The sequence below is a fragment of the Brachycentrus maculatus genome, unplaced genomic scaffold, assembly GCF_059751285.1.
Source record: "Brachycentrus maculatus isolate JH-2025_06_01 unplaced genomic scaffold, ASM5975128v1 h1tg000039l, whole genome shotgun sequence".
Lineage (NCBI taxonomy): Eukaryota > Metazoa > Arthropoda > Insecta > Trichoptera > Brachycentridae > Brachycentrus > Brachycentrus maculatus.
Genome location: NW_028280793.1, coordinates 5,333,854 through 5,354,041, shown reverse-complemented (window position 1 = coordinate 5,354,041; position 20,188 = coordinate 5,333,854). Strand labels below are relative to the sequence as shown.

General features: G+C 34.1%; 1 protein-coding gene across 1 annotated transcript in view; it reads right to left on the bottom strand.

Annotated features, from left to right (window-relative positions):
- ed (hemicentin protein echinoid) overlaps nucleotides 1-19,242 on the bottom strand; it is a 164,590-nt gene extending 145,348 nt beyond the window's left edge. Inside the window, exon 1 of the mRNA XM_088277225.1 lies at nucleotides 18,702-19,242. Within this exon, the coding sequence (XP_088133351.1) occupies nucleotides 18,702-18,756 (55 nt within the window). The 5' untranslated portion in view covers nucleotides 18,757-19,242. The remainder of the gene's footprint in view (nucleotides 1-18,701) is intronic.
- Between the last annotated feature and the right edge of the window lie 946 nt (nucleotides 19,243-20,188).

Here is a 20,188-nt window from a genome sequence, read left to right as displayed (position 1 = left end):
AAATATCAATCTAGCCATCAAGCAATCAAGCCACAAAACTCCAAATTTGATTAACAAAATACAAAATCAAAAAACCCAAATGTTTGAAAGAAAAATTACAAAGAAATTGGAAATCTTTAATATATTTGTTGGAAATTGAGAGAAAAAATCAGTGCGGACGTAAACATAAAGATACGAGTGAGGTACATTTAGAATTTGAAACAGATGGCTCAAATTGTTAAGATATAAATGTAGATAAGGGTAAAAACCACAAAATTTCAAATTTGGTCAACAAAATATAAAATTAAATATCCATGTTTAAATGAAAAATTCCAATGAACAAATTACAGCACATTGGAAATCGTTCATATAGGACATTAGTTGGAAATTGAGAGAAAAAATCAGTGCGGTATGTATACATGGTGGTTAAATCTGTTCAAATGAAAGTTTTTTTTTTAAGCAAAACGCTTTCACAAAAACTATTATACTTAAACTAGGTTCAAAAATTACGCAGGCGGTTTTTAAACCTATGTTTAAGGAAATGTTTCTCTTTCGACTTCGGGCTATATTACATTATTATATTCACGATTTAGTTTGTATTCATGGACTATTTATTAATTTTATTAGGGTATAAATCGCTTAAATTAACATATAATGGAAATGAAACGTGACAGCTGAGTAGCACAAAAATAAACAATACAATTAAAGCGTTTATTTACAATAATATTTATATAATTTGAAATTTGCGTTAATTTGAATAACGGCCCAAACCGTGCCATCGGAATAATGTGACCCGATCACGAAGGACACGCTAAATGTAGTATGTATATAATAAATACCTCCTTACTTCCGTCTTTTCGATATTAACTCAAAATTATTACAAAATAAAGTAATCGTAGCTTAATATAATACGCTAATGTATGGAAGTGGAGCATGCAGTCGGCAAAAAAGGACGAAAGTAGAATTAATGCAGTCGATATACGATATCTCAGATGAATGTGCGTCAAGACGATGTATGACAAATGTTCGAATGGTGAAATGTGAAAATAATACAAGGGTGAGTAAGTTATGATCTATAAAATTAAGAAAGGCGCGTTGCGATGGTTTAGACATGCGGAACGAATGAATGAGGAAAGAACGGTAAAACAAATATACGGACGATAAAGCTGAAGACCGAAGACTATCAGGAGTCGGAATAATCGGTGGATATGTATGAAGAGATGTATGATATAAGACGCGAATAATGTTTGCAAAGATAGAGTGGTGTGGCATTCTATTCTCTCTCCCTACACCTGCAGGGTTTTGATAGCTTAAAAAATCTATTATGTATTAAATAACTATGAGTACAAATAAAATTAATTTATTTAAAATGATTAGTATATCAATATTTAAAGGGAAAGGACAATTGAAATCAATAGGAATTATTCAGATTTTTGGCAAATAATTAACAGCATTATTTTCAGCGATGTAAACATCTCAAAGGTGAAGTGAGGTGTGATACCTTTTGTGGTTACAATGTTGCTTAAAAATCAACATAAAATTAGCATACGTCGATCGCACTGCGTCTTCGATTCTAAATTATCGTATTTACATTTTTTATGGTTTAAAATTAACGGATTCACGATAAAGTGGCCCGTTCGAACGGAGTATGTCCTTCAACTTCTTCCGCTCGTATCTCGCGCCAAAACGCCTCAGGCAAAATCTTGACAAGATGGCTGAAACCAGTTTTGTGTGGACGTGGACATTGGCTGGTTTTCGCTTTAACACCATGTATACGAGATTAGAAAAGAGCCGTAAAACAATCCGACGATTGTGTGCCTATTATTAAAAATTGCTGCCGAACGTGAATATGAAATAATCATATACTTGTGTACTTATAGGGTGTTTTTTTTGAGGTATACAAATTCAAATTTCCCGCGATAAATTGATGGTGGCTCCCACCATGTGGCATGTGGCGCCATCTTGTTGAAACTACAGCTCTGTCACATCCGTGCAATTCAACTGAGGTACGAAGAAGTCAGTAATCATGGTTCTGTAGCGCTCTCCATTGACCGTATCGTCTTTAAAAAAATATATAGGCCAATGATACCACCTGCCCATAAAGCACACCAAACAGTGACTTTTAATGGATGTAAGGGCTCTCGACAAAGGTTTCTGGGTTTTTCTACTCCGAATTCGACAATTCTGCTTATTGACATAGCCATTTAACCAAAAATGTGCCTAATCGGTGAACAAAATTTTGCGTTGAAAAAGAGGATCAAACTGAATATTATTTTCGGCCCATTCCCGAACCTACGACACGCATAATAGCCAATCAGTCTATTTTTAGTGAAATGGCAAAACGTACTGACTACAAATCAACTGTCAACTGTAAAATTGACTGTCTGTAGAAACAATGTTGCCAGTTTAAAAATCAAATCGCTTAAAAAAACACCCTTTTCTTATTGGGTACATTTTTAGCCAAAACTCGTTAGACATAAAATTTAATTTGGTACACTTAATGTACCAGGACTAAGTATTACGTTTTTCAAACGCGTACCTATTGAAAGGTGAAATAAATTAATACAGAGAACCCAGTCATCACAAATACAAAATAGTGGCCTTGAACAACACTTGTTAGAAGCTAGAAGAGAATGGATTTAAGAATCGCAGTTAAACTTTTATCCATACAATGTGGTAAAAAGTAAAATATTTTTATTCGAATGAACTTTTGCAGTCGACATTCAGAAGAAACTCGGGAGTTCTAACTTTTTATGAAGCTTTTGAAGGCAAAAGGGGCGCATAAACAGGAAGAGATGTGATATAAATTATAATTATTTGCTTGCGAATGTGAGACATTTCACCGAGACGGCTGCCATTTTAACGAAATAAGAGTGGTATTAAAAAAAATCTTAGCTCATAATCTCATGCTAAATGCCTTTTCTTATTACGAATTCTTTATAAAGATTTACAATTCATAAAGATACGTTCCTAGGTAGTAAAGAAAACTTATGTACCCACATAATAAGTAACATAACTTGAAGTTTAATATAAACAATAACAAAAAACTAACAATGATTAAAGAAACATGTAACATGTCTTACCACAAAGTTAATGCCGAAACAATAAATAAAAAAAAACTAACAGTTAATACAACCAACATTCAGTAACGGAGTATTTCCAAACTAAGAAATAAATTACATTAAAACTGTATCGATTTTATAGGAGTTCTGCACCTAGGGGATTTCACTTTTTTTGCAAAAAAAAAAACAGTATGATTTTGAACGGATTAGGCTCGTATGTCATATTGTACTGCAATGAGTGGAAGTAAATAAATTTATTGTGTAAAAATTCTCATAGAAGTGTTTCAGCGCCTAAGTCAAAAGAAGCCATGTTTCATAATAGTTCAGCGACAATGTGGTCTGTGAGTGGGTATAAGTCGCGTAAATGCTGATTTATTCAATGCCAAATGATAAGCAAGTAAAAAGGATTATAAAATAAAATATTATGTATTTTTAGTTCCAGACCATAAACTATTCTCTTTAAACTGTGTTTATAAAATGATTTCAACGACTTTTGTACACATTAATCAGAGTGTGGAAATAATAATCTGCTTTTGTCTCTACAGGTTTGCTTTGTGTAAAATCGATATTGTTATGAAATTAGCTTGCTCAAATACAGTACATAACAGCAACAAAAATAATACTCGTAATAGAATCATGGACAAAAATATTGCTTCAATATTATGATGAACACAACATTTAATAATAAAACGCCAACTAAATACAGTTTTTTTTTTAATTTTATTTTATTTAACAAGCGACTGCTTTCGGCGTTACCGATAACGTCAGACTGGTAAACGTCGGTAACGACGAAACGAATGTCGATATTTGGCCAAATAAAATAAAAGGGTAAAAAAACTATCTATATAATTATTGATTTATTATATAAAATGCCACACCACTCTGTCTTTGCAAAAATTCATCGCCTCCGTCTCCTAACCTGACCACTTTCAAGTATTTGCCATGCCTAATCGTGCAATGTTTGTGCTCGGTCTTCCTCTGCTCCTTTTCCCAATTACATTCGCCTCATAAATTTGTTTTACCGTTCTTTCCTCACTCATTTGTTCTACATGTCCAAACCATCTCAACACACCTTTCTTAATTATATCGATAATGCTTATCTCAGCTTTGCATTCCTTCCTTATTTCACTATTCGAACATCTATTATACATCGTTTTGTCGCACATTCTTCTGAGAGATCGCATTTCGATTGCATTCAGTCTACTTTCATCCTTCTTTTGCCAACTCCATGTTTCACTTCCATACATTAGAGTTGGAAACGAGCGATTCTATGTTTGATATAACTATTTTAAATGCGACAAGTTTGCGGTTAACTTCCTCGAACATTACAAAGAATATTTTTGTTTGTTAAAATATCTAAATAAAATCTTTCCACCTTGGTTGCTGACCCAGAATGCCTTTGTTGGAAGATATAATCTTTATTGGGGAACGAGCCATTCAGGCAGTTTCATGATTGTCAAAGTGTGATAGTGTAAAATCACAATATACACAAAAAGTTCACGGAAGATTTAAAGAAACATTAACACGGCATTTTTCAAGTAACACGGCATTATCACATAATAGCAAACATATAAACAGCAACCCCTCAAGATTATAAATATATTCAATTCAATTGACTATGTCAATATGTATAAATAAGCAAAAATTAGATAATAAACATTTAATAGATTATTATACTCGATTGAGTAAAATAGTCATATTGATTCATGTAAATGGTGACTGAAATATCGGCACACAACGTTATGATTGTTTTAAAAGAAATAAAAATAAAAATAAATAAAAATATATAAATATATATTTATATATATATATATATATATATATATATATATATATATATATATATATATATATATATATACATATATATATATACATATATATATATATATATATATATATATATATATATATATATATATATATATATATATATATATATATATATATACATATATATATATATATATATATATATATATATATATATATATATATATATATATATATATATATATATATATATATATATATAAATATGTATAACTTAAGTACAAAAATTATATTAAATAATAAACGCTGTTCTGCAGCACTGAACCTGAAAACACTCCTAAAATTAAAAAAAAATAATAGTCCGTCTGAACTCAATGGGATTTGGAATAAATAATATGTTGTAACATATGTTTATTAAAAAAACATATGAGACTTACTTTTATGCTTAACGTCTTGGAATCCTTATCCGCACCCGATGATGCATAGGGCTCTACATCATATAAACGCAGTGTTCTTGATCGACAACACATGAAGAAAATGTGATCAGCCCTCCGCTTTAGGTATCAGTCCAGGATAATATTGAATAAATATTAGAGTGAAAAATCACTTATAAATTATTGTGTTTATTTAACCCCCCCTGGGAATCGAACCCGGGACCTCCAGAACGGTAGCTGGGCGTGCTAACCATTACACTACGGAGGGGAACTAAACTTTATGTTTAAAGTATGTTAAAACCCATTATCTCCTTAATGAAAATACTTAATAGAAAAAAATAACTTGTTAAACATGCTGATTTCCATTAGTTAACACAATTTATGCTATTAAGTTAGAAGCTAATCTAAACAATTTATTTGAATGCTGATACAGAGGCTGTTGCTCCGCTTAAACGATTTACTGTCAAGGAAAACCACTCGATACGGAAATTTCTAGATAAAGGCTTAACAAGAAATTTCCGAATAATCCCAACTAAGGGTCGAAGAACAAACCAACTTGTATCTTTAATTGGTTTATGCCTGTATAAGAAAAGCCCAAGTTGAACCGTTAAGGTTTGGGATCTATAAATGATGCACTAACGAAAAGATATACTAATACGAGTTGAGATATAGTTTGAACTATCTACGTATATTGTTCTCCGAATTGCTTATTTTGTTATTCTGGAAATCCATCTGCTTTTATACTAAAAAGTTCAATATTATTTAAAATGCGTTTTACTTTTGGTAGAATATGTTCTGAGGTCAGTTATTTATATAAACGTAGTAAAATCCTTGTAAATAAAACATATTCCAAAGGAATATTTCCCGCTTGTCATATAATCATAGAAAATTAAGGACGACAACGAGGTATAAAAATACACATAAATACGATAACACGCCTTATCGTGCATTATAATCTTACTATCCACGTAATATTTCGGCTGAATTGTCTCATTCGTACATAATTTTAATATTTTTGAAGGATAAAAGTAAAACGACTGTTTGCTTTTCTTTTGTTTTTCTTTTTTATCATAACCTTCATTTTTACAACAACATCCCTAATCGCTCCCCGGAGTGTAGAGATCCGAGAGCGAGGCAAAGCATACTCCGCTCTTGGGACGAAACCTAATTTTCTTTCTCGTCACACGCTCTTTCTTTCATCCCTCGTTTCGTGGAACATCTGATCCGGCATCGGCACTCCATTTTAAAGTTGGCACTGTACGACGCTAGTGCCTGTTTTGGAAGTCATTACTTACACCGATAGCGTACTCGGGGGGTAAAGTGGCGACATCGCCAACAAAACCGCTCAATGATAGTGGTTAAGGAAATGCAAATTAGGAAGCGAAAAAACGCTCCGGAAGGTAAAATAATCCGAGAATATAATGTACAAAACGAGGAATACGGAGGAATTTTTCAATTTAATACGTGCACATAACCGTTCTTAAAAAATAACACTGGAAGACATTTCGTATTGAGTAGAGCGTGGAGTATGCCGAAAGTTAGCTTTTGTAATAGGTGTCATAAGGCCATTTAAACTTATAATCACGGAAATTGGATTACGTTTCCTAGAAACTAGATATGCCCTTTCACCGATCAAACAATTCGCGTATAGCAACAATATAACCTATAGCGAACGCCGTTCGCAACATCACAGTCGCAACAAAGAAAGGGCGGCGTGTGTTTGTATTTTGCCGCGCCAACGCTGCGGTGGGTATACAGAACTAACTAGTCTGAGCCCCTTTGCACTTTTCGTGCAATAAAACAGTGTAGAAATCTTGTATATAGACCACAACGTGCGACTCGAACCGTTGTAAGTACTGGCGCAATGAATCTGCCGTAAAAAACTACACACACTTCAAAGCAACAAAAGGTAAGTATCACAACGGGTAACCGCTGAAATTGTGACGTTTTAAAAATATCAAATAAAATAGCCATAATGGGTAACAAACAGATCTACAATATTAGCAGTTTATAGAAATATTTGGTCCATTCTACGTATATATATACCTACAATAAGTTACCGCAGTCTATTTGTAAGTAAAAAGTAAGAGACTTGAATTGCCTTGTTCAGAGGGCTTCTAAATATAGATTTAGCGTCGCAATCTTCATTCTCAGACGAAGCTTCCCCGAAGGATAATGCCGCAAAAGCATCGAGCATAATAATTTATTCATTCGTTTAAAATAGATCAGACGTCTGACGGATTACACGGACTTGAAGTTGCTTATTCGGAAAATATAATTAAGAACTATTGTACACATAATAAATGTGCCTAATAAATAAGTCTGTGTACACATAATAATAAATAAGCTTGTGTACACAAAATACATGAAAAATCTTTTAAACCGGTGGGTTAAAACTTTGATAAAATAAGTTAATTAAAAATAAACAACTAAAAGGAAGAAAGTCTCTACCGATGTTTCTTTCCTCAAAAAGATAAAGTTTCATCCAGTTTCCACGAGACAATTCTCTTGTTCCATCTCTCTTTCCCTTTCCCCCGGACTGCACTGATTAACTACTGGAGATAGTTAGACAGTAAGTCAATCTATCTTTGCGCGTTAAAATACTTCGCCTTCCGTTCGGCTGAATTACTCGACCAATGAAAAGAAGAAAAACAACTTTCTTCCTACTAACGATTCGATTTCCGCTCTAGAAAAATAAAGCGGCGTGTCTGACAGCGCGTAGAGTCGTTAAACCAACGGCACCTGCGGCCCACCTTCGCACTCCCGACATTACTAAGCTAAAACCTATGGATATGGCTATTTAAGAACAGACTTCATTTATCAAAGATCCGCAAAGTAGAAATCGAACTCCCGGAATCTTTTAAACTGTTTAAAACTCCGATTTGGAAATGCCGATCCGTCCGCATTCGCAGAAGCGCGCAAACTTTGAAGTTTAAATCGGGCCGATAGATCTAGAAAGCGTCGCGGGACAAATTCTCCCCAATTTGAAGGAGAATTTTTCCTCAGTCGACAGTAGTCAAGCTCGGAACGACATCTGGAATTATTAAAGTCACTCCGATAAACACATTAAAGAAGAAAAGTTAACAATACAACGTACTCCGGTTGTGTTGAAAGTTTTTTGATTAATGTATAACGGTAACATAACAAAATATAGAAAGACGCTATTAGTTTCAGATCGCTTAAAGTGGCTCGAAGCACAAACCACTAATAGATTTTTGATTCAATCAAAACAATCTGCATATTGGTGTTCGAGAATTAAAGAACATAAGTCGTCTCCGAAACTCCTGTGGCAAAGTCTGCAATCTGTCCGCGGAGATTGTGAACTTAAAATCAACACACAAGCCACTGCTTCCGAATTCGCTATTTTTTTCAAAAATAAAATCGAAAATATTCGGAAAGCAACATCATTGGTTAAAAATCCAACAATTTCCTGTAATGCCTTGCAGTATCTGAAATTTTTCGAGTCCACAAATATAAGTGAGGTAACAAAACTTATTAATGCTTTGCCCAATAAACAGTGTTTACTGGACCCACTACCGACATGGCTTTTGAAAGAATGTGTTAACGAGATTGCTCCATTTATAAGAGATCTTATAAACATGTCTCTGGAGAAAAGCATTGTTCCAAGGGCCATGAAAAAGGCAAACGTTACACCACTAATAAAAAATTCTCAGATGGACTCCGAGGACCTTTCAAGCTACCGCCCAATTTCCAACCTTCCTGTCATATCAAAAATAATAGAGAAAATTGTTGCCCATAGACTGACAACGTATGTTGAAAATAGCAAGTTGTTTTCAGAGAGGCAATCGGCATACAGGCGATACCACTCTACAGAGACAGGCGTAGTGAGAGTACTGTCTGATATAATAACTGCTGTGGATGCTGGTGACCTTGTTTTGGTTTCCTTTTTGGATATGAGTGCTGCTTTCGACACGGTTGATCACAATATTCTGCTGGAACGCTTAAGGAAGACATACGGCATCTGTGATAAAGCACTTGCATGGTTTTGCTCATACCTTCGAGAACGTGAATATTCAGTCATTTTTCAAAAAGTTAAATCCCCTTATCATTCCGTCTCTACTGGTGTACCCCAGGGATCAGTCCTAGGTCCTCTTCTATACCTTCTATATACGAAAGACATAGAAAATATTATAAAGTCACACGGATTGTGGTCTCACTGCTATGCGGATGACACTCAAATTTATTTTTATTGTAGGCCGGAGGAAAAATATAAACTTGTTGACTCTATTAATAAGTGCATTGAGAGAATAGGAGAATGGATGGCTGAAAACAGATTGACGTTAAACCCGTCCAAAACGGAACATCTCTGGATAGCCACACCTAAACGACAGAATTTGATTGATAACACGACACCACTCAATCCAAAGAGTACAACTACACCGGCCGTCAAACTGCTCGGCGTGTTCTTAGATTCTGATCTCTCCCTTGAGACTCAAATAAGCAAAACAACAAGTACATGTTTTTATCAGCTAAGGCAAATTAAAAGCATTCGCAAGAATCTGCCAGTTGATGCTGCCCGTCAATTAATAAATGCATTTGTAATATCGAGAGTAGATTATTGTAACGGTATATACACGGGTCTACCAAACAATAAAATGACTCGACTGCAATCAGTGTTAAACGCAGCAGCGAGACTAATTTTTGGAATTTCTAAATTCAGTCACATCACCCCACTACTTCACAAACTCCACTGGTTACGCTTTCCCGAAAGGGTTGAGTATAAACTCTGCCTACTCATGTATAAATCAATACACAATATGGCTCCAGAGTATCTTAAGGAGCTGTGTATTCCAGATGAATTGGTTGATAGACGTCTCACACTTCGATCAGCTACAACATCTGCAATGGGCAAAGTAATCTTACCAGCTCGCAACCAACGCACTAAATTTGGCGAGCGTGCCTTTGCTGTTGCAGGACCGACGGCGTGGAATGCTCTTCCACCAATGGTTAGAAATAGTGAGAGTGAGATGATCTTTAGAAAAAGACTAAAGACACATTTGTTTGCTAAATCATTTCCACCATAATATTTTCCCCAATTCATTCACCGTGAAGCGCCCTTGAGGTATTTTTTTACGAAAATGGCGCTATATAAGTTATCCAAATTTATTATTATTATTATTATAACAAAGATACTTACGCACGTGTAAACTCGAGCTGACGCGAAATGTGCCTACAGCTAATGATTTGTGTGTTACAATGGCACTCGTAAAAATACACAGAGGTTCTCCCTAGATTTATTTTTGTTAAGTTGCGGTCCGACAACCATTCTAAACGAGTTTGCGGATAAAAAGGCCTTACTCCACAAGTATGTTTCACTTACAATTCGATAGCTAACTAATAAATGTATAAATTGTATACCTATATATCACGGAACATAATATCGACGTTAGTATAATAGTGAAACCTTATAGGAGTTTCTAAATTAAATGAAAGGAAAGAAATAAAATGCGTATCGATTGTTCTATCTCCGGTGCTATTTTAATTTGTACGTTTGTCTAATGGGGAATGTGTAGGAAATGAAAGCGGAAGAAGTCAGCAAACTGGAAGATAATTGTTTTTTCGTCTTAAAAGTAGATACCAACTTGTTCATTTTCTGTCACGATATTTGGAGCGATGTCTCGCCCGATTAGATTCGCTAGAGCGTTCGACTTCATTCATTAACTGACCATTTCTATATGACGGAGGTACTTAGCTAAAATTGCAGTGTCATTTCGAACCTGGATATTGGCGAGTTCGGGTGATCATTTTTTACTACCTTTACTTCTCCGAGAAGTTCTCAATTTGTGTTATTTTCTTAAAAAACACAAAATGACAGGAGAATTCGAACGAAAAACTGTACAAATTAAATTCGATCGCTGCTATTTTTCCCTTCACTAAATAACAAAAAACCCAATTTATTTCGTTAACAAGACCGTTAAGGAACTCTTAATGAAAATAACAGTAATTAATGTACGGTAGTCACGAAGGAGCTTGCGTTTTAATTTTTTATTGCATTAAGGCCCCAAAAAGTTACAACTAACATCTTGTTACGGTTTATACACGCCTGACGAAAGCCACTCAACTATTAAACTGTTTTCTAGGGTCGAGGGCTGTATAAAGGGGTTGAGTACCCTTACAGAACAAACAGACTACTCCACTTCCAAAATGTCCGTCTAATGCAACCTCGACCCTATATTGTGTTACAAACGAATCCGACATCTCGAGTGAAATCAAATATTTAAGCTCAAAATGGGCAAAACGTAGAACCTTAAGTCGTAAAGGATGTTGTTTCCTCGGCAAGATATGGGATCGAAATATCTGAAAATTTCCGCATACCATAAAATGGTTCGCTTATGGTCTAACAGGTGGTAAGAGAAAGAATTAAACGTATCTATTCCTGCGATTAAAATAATACACTAATACGACATTCATGAACACTATATATTAAAATAATTTTAAGTAATTTACAACTTCATTAGTAGGCGAAATCAATAGAAAGTAATAAAGAACGCGAATAAAATATTAAATAAGCACTCGATATGAAATTCACGCTTGATTTCATCTAATAATTCATATAAAATAATCAATTTAGAAGTAATTTTATATTACACAGTGCCTACAATGAAAGCAGCGTGTTATACATTTTTTAAATGAAAATTACCAACGATTTTCTCGATTCTCTCGGCTTTCTTCATTTCCATTATCCATCAGGAAAGTGGTTATTTATATCTTAGATAAATCATTGGAGTTCAAGGGTTGAAGGAAATTGCCCAGACTGCTAGAACAGCTTTAAATTGGGAGTTGATGAGCTTCAGTGGTTTGTTCAACAGTGAGAAATTGAAAAGCGTCTTTTAATATGTATTAATAATTCTTGCTCATCGTTCACCGAGAAACGAACATGAACGCGAAAGTTGAGAGAAATTAATTGCAAAAAAAATACAAAATTTTGCGCGAAGTTCATCTCCGGAAAAAAATCCTTCGTTCACTGAGAAAAACATACTTCTAATAAGGGAAAATTATGTATGACATAAATGTATGGTAAAGACCCTGGTTATTGGCACTTTACGGAGAATGGTTTAATCAATATTGACTAACAAGTATTAAGTATTTATTAAGTATTGATCAGATCAATGTATTTTTGCTGTCGTTGAACGTTCATAAAATAAATACAATAACGTAATATTTACACATTAAAAAAATATATAAATAAATACAAAAATCTGAAAAACAATGCATAAACGGTGATCATATTATGTTGGTTAACTCAACTAAGAGAGACATTTACACATTACAAATCACATTTGCTCATAAGTATAGGCAATGGAACATTATAAATGAAAAGTTCTGTGTATATTAATGTCAAATAATATTCACGTATAAAATCGGTAGTGTCAATAACTGGGGGGTGAAGAGTGTCAACAATACCAATCAAAGTGTTACCAATTAAAGTGTTAGTGCACGTTAGAAGTTTTCAGACATAATTATTCAAGCGACACTTGAATTTAAACATGTCTAATATTAACAGGGACTTTAAATTTTATTTTACATTATTTAGATTTTCGGACCGTTATATCCGACGTTCGTTATATCGAGGTTTTACTGTAATGCAGATCAGCCACGTGCGGTTGCGAGGCGTTATTAAGATGGATGTTATCACAATGTCGCTTTGTTCTCAAAAATGTTATTTGCCAACCGCGAAAGACGTATGCTGAATGCTGAGAACGAAAATATAAAGTCGGAGAACTAAATGAGTAGGCATAGGAGTTAATCTCGAGAGGGAGTTAAACATGTAAAACGACCACACGTTGATAATATTTCAAAGAAATGTCTAAATTACTCAAAAGTCTTTGACAGCGGATTCCAAAGCAATATTCTATGTATACACATTACATTAAGGGGAGTATTTGAGTGTACACCCTTAAGGCCAAGTATTCGTTATGTCGCAACATCATTTTCTCTAAATCTAGGTAGCATTTGACGTAAATGATTTTATTCTTAAAACACCGTTTTTGCATTGGAAAAATATTTTTTTCTTCAAAATAATTATATGGTTTTTAAAAGTAAAGAATTATTGGAAGGTAAGGAGTTAAAATATACATAAAAATATATTTTTCTTTACATATTCTAAAATCGAACCCGGGACCTCCAAAACGGTAGCCGAGCTTGCTGACCATTACACTACGGAGGCGGAGGGGGTAAAATAAATATAAGTGATTTTTCACTGTAATATTTATTCAATATTACCCTGGACTGGTACCTGAAGCGGAAGGGTGATCACTTTTCCTTCATGTGTAAACGATCAAGATAACACTGCGTTTATATGACGCAGTGCCCTATGCACCATTGGGTGCGGATAAGGGTTTTTTTTTATTCTAAAAAGCAAAAACCCAATACTTACTTATATATTTTTAATTCACCGTGAACATACGTGCAGCCCTGAGCGCATTCTGATTTGAACGCTTAAGATCTAAGCCTTACAAGTTCTTTACAAATCAGATGAAAGCAAACACAAAGGGTATGATTATGATTATTGTTTGATGAATGTTAAAAACTCGTGTTTTGATAATCCGGGACAAAATAATAATTCTTAAGGGAATATTTACAGTTTGATGCGGGGGATTCGACATTATTAACGGCATGGCCTTCTGAGTTTTCAAAGCGAGATTAATTAAGAAAATAAATTAACAAACTCAACAAAAGAGATAAAGCTCTAATAAAGTTTACCGGGAGAGATAAATCAAGCGCAAATACTCGACAAATAGTGAAAAAATATATAAGATAAACGGAGAATGACGACGGAAAGGCTTGAAAGATGAACCAATGGTGAATAAAACAAAAAATGCATTAATCAAAAGTAAAAATATTAACGAACCCATTGGAGCTCCTCACTAGCTAACTAACCATCACCCTACAATCCGTAGAGGTTGGCAGAGACAATAGAACGCAACATTATTCTGTTTTTGCAAACTTTCATACATCTCGTCATACATACCTGCTGATTATTTTGACTCCTTACTTGAATATTTGAAATACCATATAAGTACCTATTTCCAACAAAAACCGCCACCGAATTTTTTTTTTTTCCTCACTCGTTCTTTCAAGTTTTTATCTCAGTTTACCATTATTTCATCATTCGAACATCTAGCATACATCGTTTTGTCGCACATTCGTCTGAGAGATCGCATTCAGTCTTCCTTCATCCTTCTATTGCCAACTCCATGCTTCACTTCCATACACGATCCTCAGAGAAAGCGTATGAAAGCAACCTGGATGATTTCCTGCTCCTGAACGAATCAGCAACTAAATATTTGAAGAAGAAAAAACTCTTAAATTTTGACCAGATATTTTGTGCTATTTTTATAATTTGTATTGAAAATATTAATGTGAACGCGACAACTTATGACCATACGATAAATAAATAAATATGTACTTCCTTAAATTAAGGTACCAGGACTCCGTTGTGCACTGCCATCTTCTGCTATGGGGTTTTAGTTTTATTTGCCATAACTGAGTTCAGTGCACCATTCACTCTGTTCCTGGCATTCAACATCCTATCTATATCTTTGTCAATATTTCCATGCCTAGAATTGTAATTAGAGCTCCAAATCGTTAATAGTATAATTCCAATCATTCGTCACGTAGACGTGAATTACCAAACGCAGGCTCTCCCGGTTTTCATGTTCAGAAATTAAAATACCATTAAATCCATTTCCTATAATATTCCCGAATTTATAAAATAAAAGTGTCTCAGATATATTGATTTACGGCATTTCTGTATCGTGGTTTTAGGTTTCATTGTTAGCGCTTTCTTTACCTTGCAGAGCTCTCAGCGGGAAGAAAAGAGGAGAGCTCCATTATATTTTATGTAAGTACCATTCTCGTATTATTGAAGATAAAAAATACAACTCACGTGGCGTATATTTGTTGTGGATGGAATCACTTGGTGCTTACATACGAATGTGGCATAATACAAATACTATCAAAGAAAAAAATGTATCTAAAAAAATTGGTAAACACATAAAAATGAGGGAAGACAAATTTCACTTTGCATAATTTATCACTTTTCGTAATATTTGTTTCATCTTCTGAGCGCATTTGGTAATGAATACATGTAGATACAAAAATATTAAACCCATCATTGGTTTGTCTTTTTTACGTTCTTCTATTTTTAAAAGGAATAACCAACAAAGCCTCTACTTTTAGAGGCTTGTCTGCAGGTAGGATAGTAGGATAGGGAAGGTAAATGTGACAAATACATCACAAACTTACAACACTACATCGGTATGACGAAAAAATCATGAAACCCTCCCACCCCCTACTTTTTTTAGATTTTTTTTGTTATATCAAAAAATTATAAACTAAAACATAATAATAATAGTACATATCGGTTAACAGCATTCTGTTCACAAGCAAAATTATTTGCGAGCGTACTCTTATCAGTCAAATATTTGTTTTTTTGGAATAAATTTAGCGTGTGCAATAGCAACACTATTATATTTACTATGACAACCCTCTTCGGGTGTCACTATCTGTACATTAAAGTCGAAACGAATCTCAATGCTAAAAGTTTAGAAAGCCAGATTTTTTCTATCGTTCTCATGATAATAAATGTGCTAAAGGTCGCACATTAAAGCTTGGTGGGCCGCGGATTGAGGATCTATGTATTTGTCGGATATTCAGTTCTTTAGTACCAATGTTTCATAATGTAGTAATTTTGACATATTCTGCAGTTTAAACCTCAATCGTTAAATATGTCTGCTACTCAAAATAGTTTTAAATAAATGTTTTGTTATTTGAAATACGAATTGAATAGAAATTATTTATTGCTTTAGTTTTCGTTACATTTGGGTACTAGGACATTCACTTAGGATCGGGTTCTCAGGCTAATAATAATAATAGTAAAATTCGAGGTAAATGGGAATTATCGATAAAACTTTCCAATAAGTCACAGGGATAAAGGACTCCAGGACACGCCAGGTCCCTCCTCCCTCCTTAATGTGCACCTCTACAAAGGAGTCTACCTGCTTGGCAGGATTTGCAAGGAGAATATGGCGAAAAAATCCATCCAGCAGGTAGTATGGGGTCGTATATCACATCACCAATGCGCGAATGGCGTTGGGTACCTTTGAGCCCCGATTTGTAAGGAAACCTTTTGTATCCGACACGTTACCTGTACCTTATACCTTTTTACAAGTCTACGTTATTCTGGAATATTTCATACGCCTTGTAGTCTCCAGGAATTTATTTTGCGATTGTATATTTTTAAGGTCCCATTTTTATGCGTTTTTATCAGTGAAAGCCGCCGCATATCCAGCAAATAATAGCTAAATGAAATAGTGGTTTTTACCAAGAAAAACTTAAATTAAAAATGGATACATTTTACCGTAAAGTGACTGCCGAATCAGCTTAAGAAAAAATAATTACTTGTTTTAAGTTTTTAAAAAATCATATGGATATACGGTGAGGTAGTATTTTAAGAAAATGATGCTTTATAAATTTTACGTTCATTTGAAAATGCCATAACAAGGCGAAACAATTGTCACAAAATTAATTTGATGTGTTTTTTTAACAATAAAATACAATTTAGTAGACTCTAAATATCAGTGTTTGATTTTAACATTGAATATATAAATTTAAATGGAGTTTTACAAATTAAACGCCAAATCTATAAATATACTGTATAAATTAGCCAAAATTATTATTATTAATATTTCTGAAAATAAGAAGCGGCCTCCATCTAGCAAAGCAATGGAGAGACGGTTGATAAAGAGAAGAAGAAGATTATTAAAAATGTTTAATTGTGTATTTAAATAAGTTAACAAATAAGTAATGACAAACCATTGGAAAGTTTCAACAATTATTTTTACTAAAACTAATTACAGTAATCCTTATGAAATTTTCATTTTTTTCAAACCCTTATCCGCACCCCAATGGTGCATAGGACACTGCATTATATAAACACAGTGTTATCTTGATCGTTAACACACGAAGGAAAGGTGATCAGCCCTCCGCTTCAGGTACCAGTCCAGGGTAATATTGAATAAATATTAGAGTGTAAAAATCTCTTGTATTTATTTGACCCCCCCCCCTGGGAATCGAAACCGGGACCTCCAGAACGGTAGCCGAGCGTGCTGACCATTACACTACGAAGGCGAACATGAAAATATAAAAATATTATACTAAAAGTTTGTGAGGTACCTTGAAGAACAAATATTTTTGAGAATTGTATACAAATAATATGGATACCATATGCAGCATAAATGCCTGCACTACCGTTTGAAATTAAATTTATAACGTGCAATGTCCTCCGGTTTTAACCAGATTAACTTTGAACTGTACACAAATTAAAATATGATAATTGCTCTTTTGTATTTAATTTAGAGCCCTTTAAAATATTAGTAGAAAAAGGTTTATTTTGAAATATAAAATAATCAGTAATTTAGTGGTGCATAAATAATTATACTACCAGTACTTCATAACAATATCTAAAAAATAATAGAACGCCACACCAATCTATGCCTCTTCCACATTCATGCATCTCCTCATGCATACCCGCCGTTTATTCCGATTCTGACCTGACAACTTTCAAGTAAAAATACATGTTTAAAAAAGTACACACAAAAAACACAATCCTCAAAATTGTCACGATAAAAAAGTGGTCAGTTAATACACGGTTACAGAGAAAAAGGAGTCCACTTTGAGAACCTCGTTTTAATATAATCCATCTCCATATTTTTTGTACATCCGACTTAATTCGCTGGACATATCGCTCACTCCTTTCAAGAAAGACATAAATCAAAAATCGACAATTTTCAGTTGTGCATGTTTTCGGAATGCCCAGAAAATGTACTATATCCCAGCAAAAGAGGCATATTTTTAACTTAATATTTACCCGCTACAGGGCAAAAAGTGTTGTTTTTGCATTTTGAAGAAAAGGTATTGTTTAATTATTTTTTTAATATACTTGATATTTTTCAAATGGGAAAAAAACCTTTACCTAAAAAGATCTGTTCACAGTAAAAAGTTCAATATGTGGCTTGATGTTTATTTTTAATACATTGTATTATGTTTATAAACTTTAAAAACGTTCTCCTGAAAAATCAAGTTTTTTTTATTTACGACGTTGTTGAAAGGAGTGAGCGATGTATATTGCGCATAATATGGATAGGTATATTGTGTACCTCGCTAGTTAAAATAAGAATGTAAATATTTGAGCGTCATGAGCTCAATATTAGTATAAAATCCTCCGCGCTAAATTGAAGAATGTGGCCTGCAGATGTTTTGTCATCGGGACAAGATCGCAGGAGGCAAATACTCGAGATTTTGCATTCATGTGGGCGATGAGGAGCGGCACCGCCACCAACCGGTTCTCATGCACACCAACCAAGGCCAGGAGAAGGGATATGCATTAACAAAAATTAATAATTAACGAATAATAACATAATTTGCTCACCTGCAAAAGTAGACAACACCGGCCACGCTCCATCCTTTCCTGTCTTAGTGCCCATCGTAGCGGAAACTTGCCTTCGATTGTCACAAACTGTCAAAATCCAACGGTCACCACATCACAACAAAACTATAAGAAAATTCGAATCAATCACTCGAAAGGTATATCTTAAATCACTATAAATTATTCTTATTAAAAAAGATTAATTCACTGTACACTGGATAATTCAAAACCCGTCACCGTATCCATTCTCAACACACTGATCGACACTAAAAAACATAAAAAAGAAAGCACTTTAAACTGTTGTAAAAAGAACTTTTCGGCAGTTTTATTCACTTTTTAAAACTAAAACCGAAACTTTTCGTTCGATTTTGTCGCGCGGTTTTGAAGTTTCAACACTTTTGGAGGGACTTTTTCGGTTTTGGGAAGTTTCGAATTCGAGAGATTCTTCGCCGTCGGATGTTTGAAATTTTCGGACGTTGAAAACTGGCGCGAACGCTCACACTATCAACGCACGTCGTACCCAACCGAAAGTCGGTCTCGAGCTGAGGTTCGGTTCTGTTGGTTCGGCGCCGCTCGGCAAACTTCGACGAGCGCCGCTAGATGGCCGGACGAATGAGAATCATTTTCGAGGCGAAGTTTTCAACAATTTTGAACGGCTGCAGTGAATGCTCGGCCCGATGCATTCGCATTGCCGAGCCTCGAATCTCGAATGTTGACTAACTACGCCAGAGACGGTAAACATTTTTCGACAAGATTTTACATGTCTTTGCAAGTCCGCTTTTTTTCCCTAAAATCGCGTTCATATAAAGTCTGAATTGCATTTTTATACTTCAGCGTACGAAGCTGATGTTTTAAAAAATAAACTTGTATTAATTACAATACATTATTAATATTTATTTTCATGGTGTGTATTTTACTGAAAAAAAACTCCTATTTCAGGGATCACTAAGACAAAGATATATATCGATGAAATATAAGTGAAATTATTAATTATATTTTAATATTCCTTCGAATATTCAGTAATTTGTGAAGGTAGGGTGTCGAAGGTAGATTACATATCGCTCACTCCTTTCAAGAACGTCATAAATCAAAATACTTGATTTTTCAGGAGAACGTTTTTAAAGTTTAAGAATATAATACAATGTATTAAAAATAAGTATCAAGCCACTTATTGAACTTTTTACTGCGCAGCAGATCTTTTTAGGTAAAACCTGAAGGTTTTTTCTCCATTTGAAAAATATTTAGTAAATTTAAAAAAATAATTAAACAATACCTTTTCTTCAAAATGAAAAAACAACACTTTCTGCCCTGTAGCGGGTAAATATTAAGTTAAAAATATGCCGCTTTTGCTGGTATAAAGTACATTTTCTGGGCATTCCGAAAACATGCACAACTCAAAATTCACAATTTTTGATTTATGACGTTCTTGAAAGGAGTGAGCGATATATGATAATTACATACTCATGGCACTATCAGATCAATCAGAACCT